Source organism: Guillardia theta (genome assembly GCF_000315625.1).
Source record: "Guillardia theta CCMP2712 unplaced genomic scaffold GUITHscaffold_4, whole genome shotgun sequence".
NCBI lineage: Eukaryota > Cryptophyceae > Pyrenomonadales > Geminigeraceae > Guillardia > Guillardia theta.
The window spans coordinates 858,444-869,610 of NW_005434670.1; the positions used below are offsets into that span (position 1 = coordinate 858,444).

An 11,167-nucleotide genomic window follows, 5' to 3' on the forward strand; every position below is an offset into this window, starting at 1 on the left:
TGGAAGTTGAGAGGGGGAGGGGGCGAGTTGGTAGGAGGCAGGCAGGTAGGCAGGCAGGTTGGCAGGCAGGAGGAGGAGGAGCAGCTGCAGCAGGAGGAGGAGCAGGATGAGGAGGAGCAGGAGCAGGAGGAGGAGGAGGAAGAGGAGGAGGTGATTTGGGTGATGGTTGATGGGCAGGTGGCGGAGAGCTTGATAGCACGTGACATCGTCTTGCTGACCCTACGAGGCCTCATAACTTAGCTCAGAGCTCCTCTTGTACATACCCATGAACATGAAGCAAATAAACTTAAACAAGATCTGCGTTGAAGGGATGGGACTAGGATGGAGGTCTAGTGAATGCAAGACGGCACAAGGAGGAGGAGGAGGAGGAGGAGGAGGAGGAGCAGGAGAATAACAAGTTGCGGATCGAGGGTCAGATCTCTACTTTCTTATCTCCACCACTATCTTTCCTCCCGCATGTCCCTCCCTGGACTTGGCGAAGGCGGCGAGAGCGTCCTCGAAGCTGAACACCGAGTCGATGACCGGCTTCACCTGACCCCTCCCCATCGCCTCCGCCAGGACCCCCATCAGCTCCCCGTCCCCTGCCCCGATGACGTGAAAGAAACTGCCGCCCCTCCTCCTGCACAGCGACCTCAGCCCAGCAGCACCTGAGAAGAATTCCACCAGCTGCCCTCCCCAGCTGCTCCTCAACACCACCTCCACCCCCATGGTGATGCTTCGGGGATCCACCCTTGCGTCGTCGAGCCAGGTCAGAAGAGCGTCCTGCGTTCCCCCAGCTACGATTGAGCAGAGACTACCCCCCTCCTTGAGCAGCCGCGCGCACCTCTTGGCGTCCCCAACACAGTCAAGCACGACGTCGAAGCTGCAGCCCTCCTCCTCCAGCTTCTTCACCCACTCCTCGTGGTAGTTCACCACCCTAGCTCCCAGCTCCTCGCACAGGGTCGTCTTCCTCCCCGGCGACGCTGTCGCCACCACCTCCGCTCCCATCATGTTGCGAACGATCTGGATCGCCACTGTGCCGACGCCTCCTGCTCCTCCCGCCACCAGCACGCGCGGGTGATCCTGCGATCGCTCCTGCAGCCTGCAGGCTCGGAAGGCCTTGAGGGCTGTGATGGCAACGAGGGGGAGGCTCGCGCAGTCCACATGGGAGAAGGAGGGAGGGCAGGCAGCGCAAACGTCCTCGTCCACTACCATGTACTCTGCCAGCGCTCCCCTGCCCAGCTGTGGGAGGCCTCGGATCATACCGAAGACTCGGTCACCTGCGAGCACGGGAGTGACTGAGAGTGGGAGCGAACCGTAATGCACAGACCTTCCTTCCACCGCCCTCCTGCTCCTGCTCCTCCAACCTTTACGACCTCCCCAGAGAAGTCGAAGCATGGCACGCGCGGCCATCGCATCCGAAGAAGCCAGTCATGCGCGCCATCCATCGTCTTCCAGTCGATCGGGTTCAGGGACGCAGCATGCACGCGAACCAACAGCTCTCCCTCCCCAGCCGTGGGAATCTCAATCCCCTCCTTCCCGTCCCATCCCCGCGGCTCCAGGCGCCCTCCTCTCCTCCATGTCCAGGCCTTCATCCGTCCTGCCTCGTTTCCTTCGCCTGCTCTCAGCTCAGCATCGTCCTCGCCCTCTCTCCCTCTCCCCTTCTGCCTCTTTCCCACTCCCTTCCCCTCCCTTCCTGCCCTCTCCCTCTCCCTCTCTCTCCTTCTTCGCCTCCATCACCTCCTGCCATTTTGCTGCTTTGGGTGCCAGGCCTTGCGACTCCTGAGGCAAATTGCGAATTTCCATTCCACCAGCACCAACATGACCATGGCGAGGCGCTTGGCGCTTGTCATGGCAGGGATGGCGATGGCGAGCGCCAACCTGAGAGGAGGAGGAGGAGGAGGAGGAGGATGCAGGCTTCGAGGAGGACTGCAAGCTGAGGAGCCGAAGGGAGCGCTGCCGCTGCCATCGAAGCTGAACAGGAGAGAGAGCTCTGGCCTTTGGGCTTCGCCATGGGGCACAAAGGGGCAGGGTACGGAGGACGATCGCAGCTTGAGAGGCACATGGACGAGCATGCGGAAGAGGATGGCGTACCTGGAGTACCGCTTCTCCAACATCGTCGTCTCCTCCAACACGGTCAAGGCAGCGTTCATCTTCAGCATCTCCCTCGTCCTCGTCGTCGTTGGCGGACTCATCCTGCGGTGTGTGGGGAACGTCGGCTCCTGGAGGAATGCGCTCTTCAAGGCCTACGCCCTTCTCAACAACGCTCCTGGCATCGACGCGGTTTCCGAGGAGTCCACGGGGTACCTGGTAGCTGCCAACGTGCTGTTCGTGTCCGGTATTTTCACCTTCGCCGTCATCCTCGGACTCGTCACTTCCTCCATCGAGATGTCAGTGCAGAACATCCTTGAGGGGAACTACAGGATCGTCGAGGCCGGCCACACCCTCCTCCTCAACTGGAACAGCAGAACGACCCCCCTTCTCCGGCAGCTGGCAGAGGCCGTGAAGGACGGGTACTCCGCCCTCCCCATCGTCATCCTTGCGCAGATGGACGGGAAGGAGATGCGGCAGAGGATCCAGGAGAGCCTGAGAGACGTCTACCTCCCTATCAGCGTCAGAGCAGGCAACCCGTGCTCCCTCAACGAGCTGCAGGACGTCTGCGCCGGGGAGGCCAGCCACGTCCTGCTCCAGTACCCTGAAGGAGAGGAGGACGAGGAGAAGGTCCTGTCGACGCAGGTCGCATGCGTGAGGACACTGCAGGAGAAGCATCAGCCCATGAAGAGCATGGGATACAAGCTCCACGACCTGCACGGCGTCATGGTCTCGTCCTCCCGGCTGGAGCTCGCCCCCGAGCTCGGGTTCGTCCCCGTCCTCCGCAACGGGTTCACACAGCAGGTGATACGAGCATGCATGACGCTGCAGGGCATCACCGACGTGTACGAGGACATCCTGCATGCGGGAGAGGGGAGCCAGATGTACGTTCTCTCCTCCTCCACCTGGTCATGGCTGGAGGGGAGGACGTTCGGGGAGGCCAGGCGGCTCTTTCCTTCAGCGGTGCTGCTGGGATGGATAGAGGACGGGAGCAAGAGGATTCAGCTGATACCCGACGGAGAAGAGACAGTTCCTGGCAGCAGCCTGCTCATTCTGCTGTCCAGCGACCACAGCATCCGGTGCAACAAGCAGGTGGTGGTGGGCAAGGATGAGATGGAAGGGAAGGGGAGGACGAATGAGCAGGAGGAGCAGGACACCCAGAGGAAGGAGAGGGTAGTGAAGAAGCTTGAGAGGTGCTTCTCTTGCATGAAGAAGAAGTTTGCCCTCCGCGTCCTCATCCTCAACATGGGGGAGGAGGAAATGCTGCTGCAGAGCATGGAGGAGAGTCTGGCGCCCGGCTCCTCCTTGGTCGTCCACTTCTCATCCTCGGACAAGTCTGAGGGGCAGGAGAAGGCGATCAGAGAGATGGGACAGAGGAGGAACATCTCGACCGAGCTGCTCTACGGTGGGTTCCTCACCATGGAGAAGCTCAGGGAGGTGAGGGCTGCGGAGTGTGACGTCGTCATCAGCCTCCCCTCCGCCTCCTCCAGCGCCGCCGACACCAACGATGCTCAGCTAGTCGCCCTTGCCAAGGTTGGCTAACTGGAGATCGCATCTCCCTCCTCTCCCTCCCCTCCCTCCTTCACCTCCCTCCTCTCCTCACCTTCTCTCCTCCTTCGCCCCCTTTCACCCTCCCCTCATACAACTGACCCTTTCCTGTGGCCCCGACCCAAACCTGCCAGATTTCCTTCCTTGCATCTGCTTGCTCCTCCCCTGCTACTTGCTTGCGCAGTCGTCATCGCGTCTCACTCCAGCGCAGATGATCGTCTCCTGCCGCAGGAGGAGCGCGCGGGAGGGCGTCGTCCTTCCCCTCATGCACGTCATCGCCTGCGTCGAGCAGCCGACGAGCGTGGAGCTGGTGGAGGAGGCGCTGAAGCAGCAGGGGATCTCCTTGGAGTGGCTAATGCCCAACGAGCTCGAAGCTGGAGCGCTCGTCCAGGTATTTCCTCATCCTCCTCCTCCTTCTCCCTCTCCCTCCCCCCTTCCCTCTCCCTCTCCTGCTCCTCGTACAATTTCCCATCCCTCTCTCCCTCTCACTTCAGTTGCAGATCCTGCGGAGCCCGTACCTCTCTTACGTGTATGACGACATTCTCCGTGCTTCCACCGCGCAGCTCACCCTGCTCTCCCCTCACGCGATCCTCCCCCACGACGTGAGCCTCCTCCTACTCCTCCTTGCTGCTGCTGCCGAATGACGTGGGAGACAGGAGGAGGTTGAGTTCGCTTTCCTCTCCGATTGCTTCTTGGAGAGGAGCGCAAGTATCCAGCAGCTTTTAGCTCCTCCTGCCTGACCTCCTGCTGCAGTTGCTCTCGGTGTGCGATGGTCGGACGGAAAGGTGGAGTTGAGGTGCAGCTCCTTCCTCCTCCCCCCCCCCGTTCCTCCCTATCTCTTCCTCACATGTCTTCCATGTTCACTTACCCCCCCACCCTCCTTCTGCTCCCCTGCTCCTTCCTCCTTCTCTCCCAACAACTGCCGCGCTCCTTCCTGCGTTTCTCTCCTCTGCTCTCCTTCCTCTCGCAATCTAATCAACTTCACTGACGCGTCGGTCAGTCCTGACAGGAGGAAACTCTTCAAGTTTGGCAAGAAAGACAAGATAGTCGTGCTGCAGCAGGTGAAGGGCAGCTGAGGGGAACAGGAGGCTTTCAATCAAGTTTTCAACGGAAGTGTCGGGGGAATCCACGGCCGATCTGAGAACAAATGAGGAGGAGCGAGGGGAACGAGGAGGTGGAAAGGAGACGAATGAGGTCCAAGAACTTGAACGAGGAGGACCAAGACGAAGGTCGAGAGGGCACAACAAAGGGAGGGGGGTAACGAACAGAAAGGCAAGGGGAAGGAGAAGGAGGAGGATGAGGAGGAGGAGGAGAACGGGAGTATTGAAATACTTGGAGCAATGCCTTGATCGTGTTCCAAGAATTCATGTTTGCTCCTCATCTCTGATATCCTCATGAGGGATCGCTCCCTGCTCGCAAGCTCAGCAACTGAAGATCCCAGCAAGACGACACGAGGCGGAGCATGGCAAGGAGTAAGCTCAAAAGAGCTGGAAGGGCAGAGGAAGGGGGGTATGGTGGGGATCGGAAGGAAAGGGGCAAGGATGAGCAAAGCTGACCTTCTCTTCTGCTCTAACAACATGCGGTGCTCTGCTCTCGAGTGCGGCTTGAACTGCCGGAGAATCTCATCGTCGTTGCCCTCCACCGGCGTGACGAGCTGACGGGACAGAGGCGACGACAGCGAGGGAGGAGGAAGTGGAGACAGTCAAGTCAGAGGCACGCAGGGAGGAGACGGAGAAGGGAGAAAGTCGTCAAGGGCTGGGGATAGGCAGCTGAGCAGCAGCTCGAAGAAAGGAGGAAAGCAAGGAGGGGACAGCAACGAGCCTCACCATGACAGGCTCTTCCTGGATCACCTCCTCCTGCTCCTCCCTCAGCTTTTCGCTCTCCGCTGAAGGAGGTTCTGAAGGACGTTCGAGCTGATCTTCCTCCATCTGCACCCCTTTTGCGCCAAGCGGGAACCCTGATTCTGATGGGAACGGATCATCGAGACCCCAGCAGGTCAAGGAGGACGCGACCTTGCGGCTTCTTCGCTGTCAGCCACCCCGGCCCTTGCAGCCAGACCTTGACAAACACGGTGTCAAACGGGCTCAGCTGCACAGCAGCCCGACCTTGTGCGCGAGGGCGTTCTCTTCCAACTCGCTGGATCTCCTGAGGCTCTGAAGGCACTGGGATCGAGGGGGGCAACAGGGCGGAGCCGAGCTGAGACTCACCTGGGAAGAAGAACTCGCCTTGCTCGGTTCGGGGATTAGACCCGGGATGGACTCGAGGACTTCAGGGGGAGGAGCGATCTGCGGTCTAGGGTAGAAGATGAGAACAGCGAACAGCAGGAGGGAGACAGTACTCTTCCTCGACCTTGTACGAGTTCAGCTCAGCCTCCAGCGTTGACATGGCTGAGCATCCGATATTGCAGTCAATGGCGGGGAGGGAGAAGACAGAAGGGCAAGAGGAGGAGAGTCGAATTTCAGGCTCGGAAAAGAAGGGAAGGGAAGGGAGGAAGCGAGCTGATCGACCTGCCAGCATCCCGTCAAGCTCTCGAATCATGCGCTTGAAGGATTTGACGTCTTCATCCTGCGGAGGCATCAGGCAGGGAGGGGTGAGGAGCTGTTGGACCTCTTCTTGAGACTCCAGCAAGTTGGCTTGACCCTTGGGCTCCCCCCCCTGCTGGTTCACGTCCGATTGTCCCTGGGGAATCCATCAACACAGGGAAGGAAACGCCTCCTCTGGACCTTGAGCGACTTAGAAGATCGGAACAAACTCGTGATTGATAATCGTGAGAGCAGCGACTTGCTCGGTCGGACGGATGAGGATGATTGACTTCTGCTGTTGGTGAGGCTCAGCACGTCTGGTTTGGTCTGGGAGGGAGAAAGGTGAAGTTGAAGCTCGTTCGGTTCGTCTTCGTCTTTCTGGCGAGCAGGTTTCGGTGTGGGAACAGTAAGAGATTCGGTGTACCTTCTCAGCTCTCGATATAGAGATCTTCGAAGCCATTCTTGACAGTAAAGACGAGCTTTTCTTCAACTTTGCCGCAGAATCATTTCGATCCGCTTCGAGCTTCGAGAGGTAATCTACGACGTCTTGCTGCTTCGACTGGTAGTAGAAGGATTATTCTTGACATCACACAAGTATTCCTCTCACCGCAATCGCTTTATCCACAGCCTTCTCACCAAACGCATTCAATCTTGAAATGTCGGCATTGAAAGATTCGACAAGCTCCGTCACAAGGGCTGCTTTGCCAAATGCTGCTGCCACATGAAGCTGGAAGGATACAAGTCAGAAGACTGCGATTTCTTCATCTCTGAGACAACAGCAACCCCAAACTACATCACAAACAAACACGAGTAATACCAGTCGATCGCCAGTACCCTCGCACAGCTTATCCTCCACCGACAGTTTGCCTTCCTTAAGCTGATTGGAGATAAACTCTACATCTCCTTGACTTGCAGCGTAGAGCAGGTCGTATTTCTCTTTCGATCCCTGTGAGCTCTCTGCTGCACTTCTCAGGGCTTCCATCGCCTCAATGTTCTGGAAGACACGTGCTTTGTCCAGCGCAGTTTCATTGTATTGGTTGAGCATGGTCCTGCTTGCGCCCAAGGCAAGGAGCTCACGGATCAGAGAGGGCCTTCACATGAACACATCAGCATCGTCTCAGGAAAGCACAGCCACCTCACTTGTTATTTGTGGCTGCAACGTGCAATGCGGTGTCTAGATGAACTGGATCGATCGGAGAATCTACATGGACTCTGCCCGAGGTCACTGCTTCGGCAAAGGGCTTGATGTTTCCCTTCCTGAGCTCATGCAGGGCTCTTCTCACTTCTTCTCTAGCTTCCTCGGACACCGCATGCTCAGTCTGCACCTGATCCTGCCAGCAGCACAAAGGTCTGAGTGAAGCAAAACAAACTTTCAAGTTTGCAACAGCGTTCCTCACCTTCGAAGGCTTGGAGGGCGCGGGAAGAAGAGAGGAAGTGTCGAACTGAGGATGCATGTAGCCCAAGAGGAGGAGGATACTTTCTCTCTCCCCCTCCTCTCCTCCTCCTCCTCGCTTCCTCTTCGCTTCCCTTGCTGCCCTCGCCGCCATGTCGAGGTTTGACCTATCGGGACAACCCCCACCCTGTACCTAAAATCCCGGAAATCACTGGGGAGGGTCCAGGGGTGGGTGGGAAATTGTCTGAGCGGGGAAGTGGGTTAGTCGGGGAGCCAGGATCATGGTGGACAGATCACAGGCAATGGGGATGAGGAGGACGGAGAGGACGGAGAGGACAGAGAGGACGGAGAGGATAAGAGTGAGCCTGCGGAACAGTCTGACACAAAGTTATCATCTTCGTACTCATCGTCTCCTTTCCCTCCTCCCTCTAGGTTGATTTTTCTCCTTTCTCTGTCTCTCTGTCTCTCATTCACACACACACACACACACACACACACACACACACACACACACACACACACACACACACACACACACACACACACACACACACACACACACACACACACACACACACACACACACACACACACACACACACACACACACACACACACACACACACACACACACACACACACACACACACACACACTCACTCACTCCCTCCCTCCCTCCCTCACTCACTCACTGCTGCCCTTCTCCGTTGCACGGTGGGAAGCGCGTGCTCTGTGGATGGCGGCAAAGTCATACTCTGAAGCTCTTTAGCAACTCGTCCTTGCTTAGAACGTCACTTCGATATGCTGTGGCTGTTGTTGCTGTTACTCGTGTGCTCCTTCCCATCCCCGCTGCAGTCTTCCTCCGACAATTCGTCTCTATGGCCGATCCCCAGCGATCATGCGTACGGCAAGCGTGCATTCCACGAGGCAGAAGGCGCACCTGGGCAGGAGTCAGCTATGTATGCTGTGGATCGGGAAGAGCGGAACGGTCATGCTAAGACCTGCAGCGATTCCGGTCGCGGGGTGCAGCCAGTGCTACATGTAGATCTAGAGAGACAGGTCTTTGTGCATTTCGTTGAGGTGATTTCCAAGATCTCTGTTTCTCCTCTGATCCAACCCTTTCATTGTCGTCTCACAAAGATTTACACGACGAAGGCGTACGGAAAGTTGATAGTGAGAGCGTGTGACGGATCTCATGGTAGTGATACCCTACGACAGGTCGAGGCTACGGGCAGTGAGCATGAGGGGGCTGCAAGAGTGTGCGCTCCCCTGTCCAGAAGCAGAACCTTTGAGTTTCACTGCGGGGGGTCTGCCAGGTAGGATCCAAGATGCCTCACACTTCAGAATCTCTCAGAACTTCGCAGGCTCCTCACGGTCAGGCTGATCAACAGCTCCGACACTCTAGCAGTCTGTGATGTGAATGTCTGGGCAGAAGATCCAAAGCAGGTGAAAGTGACTCGACGAGAACTAACAAGCGCTGGATCGTTCCTTTGGCTGATTGCTCGCCTCGTTCAGGAGGAGGAGGTGCGAGGCCGGATCGAGGAGCTACATTACATCGGTGAGTCTGCGGACGGACCATTGGGGTCTCATTTGCATGTCAGGTCTTCAGGCAGCAGAGCGAGGAAATGCAGAAGTTGCACTTCGCTCCTACCACCTGTGTGTCAGGTTGTGTGTCTCGAGGACAAGCCATGGCAGCTGGTTCTACACGAGGATGTTGGCGACCTGTCTCAACGATGCCGGGAACGTCTACCTCGCTCTTGGCCGCTCCGACCGAGCTCTCTTGCTCTTCAGGAAGGCCGCGAGGCTTGTCAGAAATACTCACCTCGCTCCTACCGCAGTCACCAACGTGGCGATGACAGCAAGGGAGCTGTGCGACTGGACGGACTGGGACGAGGTGATGGGGGAGCAACTTGAGCAGATCCGACTGGCGTTGAGGATGCGGCGAGCGCTTCTGATGCCATATCTTGTGGAGACGTACAGGCTTGACCCCCCCATGGTCCTCCGACTCTCGGAGATCCTGTCAGAAGAAACGTTTGACCAGGTCAATCCCAGCGTCGAGGCAGCGTGTGAGCGCGAGAAGGGACTTCCAAGGCTCCAGCGTGATCTCCGTGAGGGGGGCAAGGAAGGGGGAGGGGGGCAAGGAGGGGCGGGGCACGTTCATGTCGGATTCTACAGCGTGACCGGGCTGAACGCGGCGAGACTTTCCATCGGGAGGTTCCTGCAGTCAGTGATTGCTCTGCACAACTCCAGCAGAGTTCTGGAGGCGTTCTGCTACGGGGACGTGGAGCACGATGACGGGACGAGGATCTATCGGACGATAGCCCATGGCTGCTCGGGGATGAAGAACATGCACGGGATGTCCTTCACGCAGGCAAGTGGAACTTTGTCCCTCTCCTCCTGCCCTCATCTCACCTCGACTTCTGTGCGCTGGCAGAGGCTGAGGAGCGTCCGAGAGGATAAGCTGCACGTCATGGTCGACCTGACTGGCTTCACCCAGTGAGCTCGCTATCCCCCCGCGGGCTTCTCTGTGACGTGTTCTCCCTTCAGTCAGCCTTCGTTCCTCCCGTCAACGATGAATGAGGGGCTGAGGTCACTTGTACTTCCTCTCGCACCTTCCAGCTGCCTTGACGGGTCTGCCAGGTTCCGCTCCCCCATCCATCGGCTCATGGCAGCCGGCGTTGCTCCTCTGCACGTGTCGTGGTGAGTTTGGTTCCGGTGAAGAGACTGGAGGGTAGGAGGAGTGGGAGAGAGAGCGGGGAGCGACTGACTGAGAGACGGAAGGATGAAGGGAGAGCAGAGCAGAGCAGAGCAGAGCAGAGCAGAGCAGAGCAGAGCAGAGCAGAGCAGAGCAGAGCAGAGCAGAGCAGAGCAGAGCAGAGCAGAGCAGAGCAGAGCAGAGCAGAGCAGAGCAGAGCAGAGCAGAGCAGAGCAGAGCAGAGCAGAGCAGCGATGGAGTGCTGAGTTTGAGCAGGTGGGGGTATACCGGCACCCTCGGTGCCGAGTTTGTTCATTACGTAGCCACGGACGTGAAATCGTCTCCACCCGAGTGGTCCTGTTCTCCCCTCCTTGCGGCCTCTGCTCACGCTCTGAACCATTGCAGCCGATCGTTCTACTCGGAGAAGTTCCTGTACCTTCCTGGCTCCACTTACCTGGTCTCTGACCATGCTATCTCCCGGCGGGAGGTCCTCCTGCAGCATGACGACGTGGGAAACTTCTCCCTCCCCAGCGAGACTCCGGCGTTCATCCAGCCGAGGATGGAGTTCGACCCGCACCGGCACGCCGTCCCCACGAGGGAGGAGGTGCTGGGGCTGTCCTCCCCCTCCTCCTTCGTGCTCTGCTCCTTCAATCAGTTCTACAAGCTCGACCCAGAGATCTGGTCCACCTGGATGAGAATCATGAGGAGGGCGCCGGAGGCGGTCCTGTGGATGCTGGAGTTCAATGGGAAAGCGGTTTCTCCTCCTTCCTCTGTGGTGTGTGAGCCTGACGGGTAGGATTTCAGTTGAAGAACCTTTACGAGGAAGCGGCGATGCATGGGATTGGGAAGGATAGAATCATCATCACCAATCTCCTCCCGTTTAACAGGTCAATTCTCCTCCTCCTCCTCCTCCTCCTCCTCCTCCTCCTCCTCCTCCTG

General features: G+C 58.0%; 3 protein-coding genes across 3 annotated transcripts in view; 2 read left to right on the forward strand and 1 right to left on the reverse strand.

Moving 5' to 3' along the window:
• Positions 1–420: 420 nt before the first annotated feature.
• Positions 421–1,574, reverse strand: GUITHDRAFT_63902 (hypothetical protein; the record flags this gene model as incomplete). The annotated part of the gene is made up of 2 exons (XM_005841081.1): positions 421–1,259; positions 1,310–1,574. The coding sequence occupies 2 exons, from the start codon at positions 1,572–1,574 to the stop codon at positions 421–423; spliced, it is 1,104 nt and encodes a 367-aa protein (XP_005841138.1).
• A 232-nt stretch (positions 1,575–1,806) lies between these two features.
• GUITHDRAFT_100406 (hypothetical protein) lies at positions 1,807–4,694 on the forward strand (the record flags this gene model as incomplete). Its single annotated transcript, XM_005841082.1, has 6 exons — positions 1,807–3,603; positions 3,830–4,009; positions 4,119–4,220; positions 4,275–4,326; positions 4,372–4,414; positions 4,619–4,694. 6 exons carry the CDS (start codon positions 1,807–1,809, stop codon positions 4,692–4,694), a joined length of 2,250 nt encoding a protein of 749 aa, XP_005841139.1.
• A 3,640-nt stretch (positions 4,695–8,334) lies between these two features.
• The window catches only part of GUITHDRAFT_132555 (hypothetical protein), a gene marked incomplete at both ends in the record, with an annotated part of 3,687 nt that continues 854 nt past the window's right edge, over positions 8,335–11,167 (forward strand). The window contains 9 exons of the mRNA XM_005841083.1: positions 8,335–8,706; positions 8,752–8,849; positions 8,898–8,979; positions 9,049–9,091; positions 9,135–9,198; positions 9,229–10,029; positions 10,081–10,122; positions 10,174–10,233; positions 10,505–11,003. Of these exons, the coding sequence (XP_005841140.1) occupies positions 8,335–8,706; positions 8,752–8,849; positions 8,898–8,979; positions 9,049–9,091; positions 9,135–9,198; positions 9,229–10,029; positions 10,081–10,122; positions 10,174–10,233; positions 10,505–11,003 (2,061 nt within the window). The remainder of the gene's footprint in view (positions 8,707–8,751; positions 8,850–8,897; positions 8,980–9,048; positions 9,092–9,134; positions 9,199–9,228; positions 10,030–10,080; positions 10,123–10,173; positions 10,234–10,504; positions 11,004–11,167) is intronic.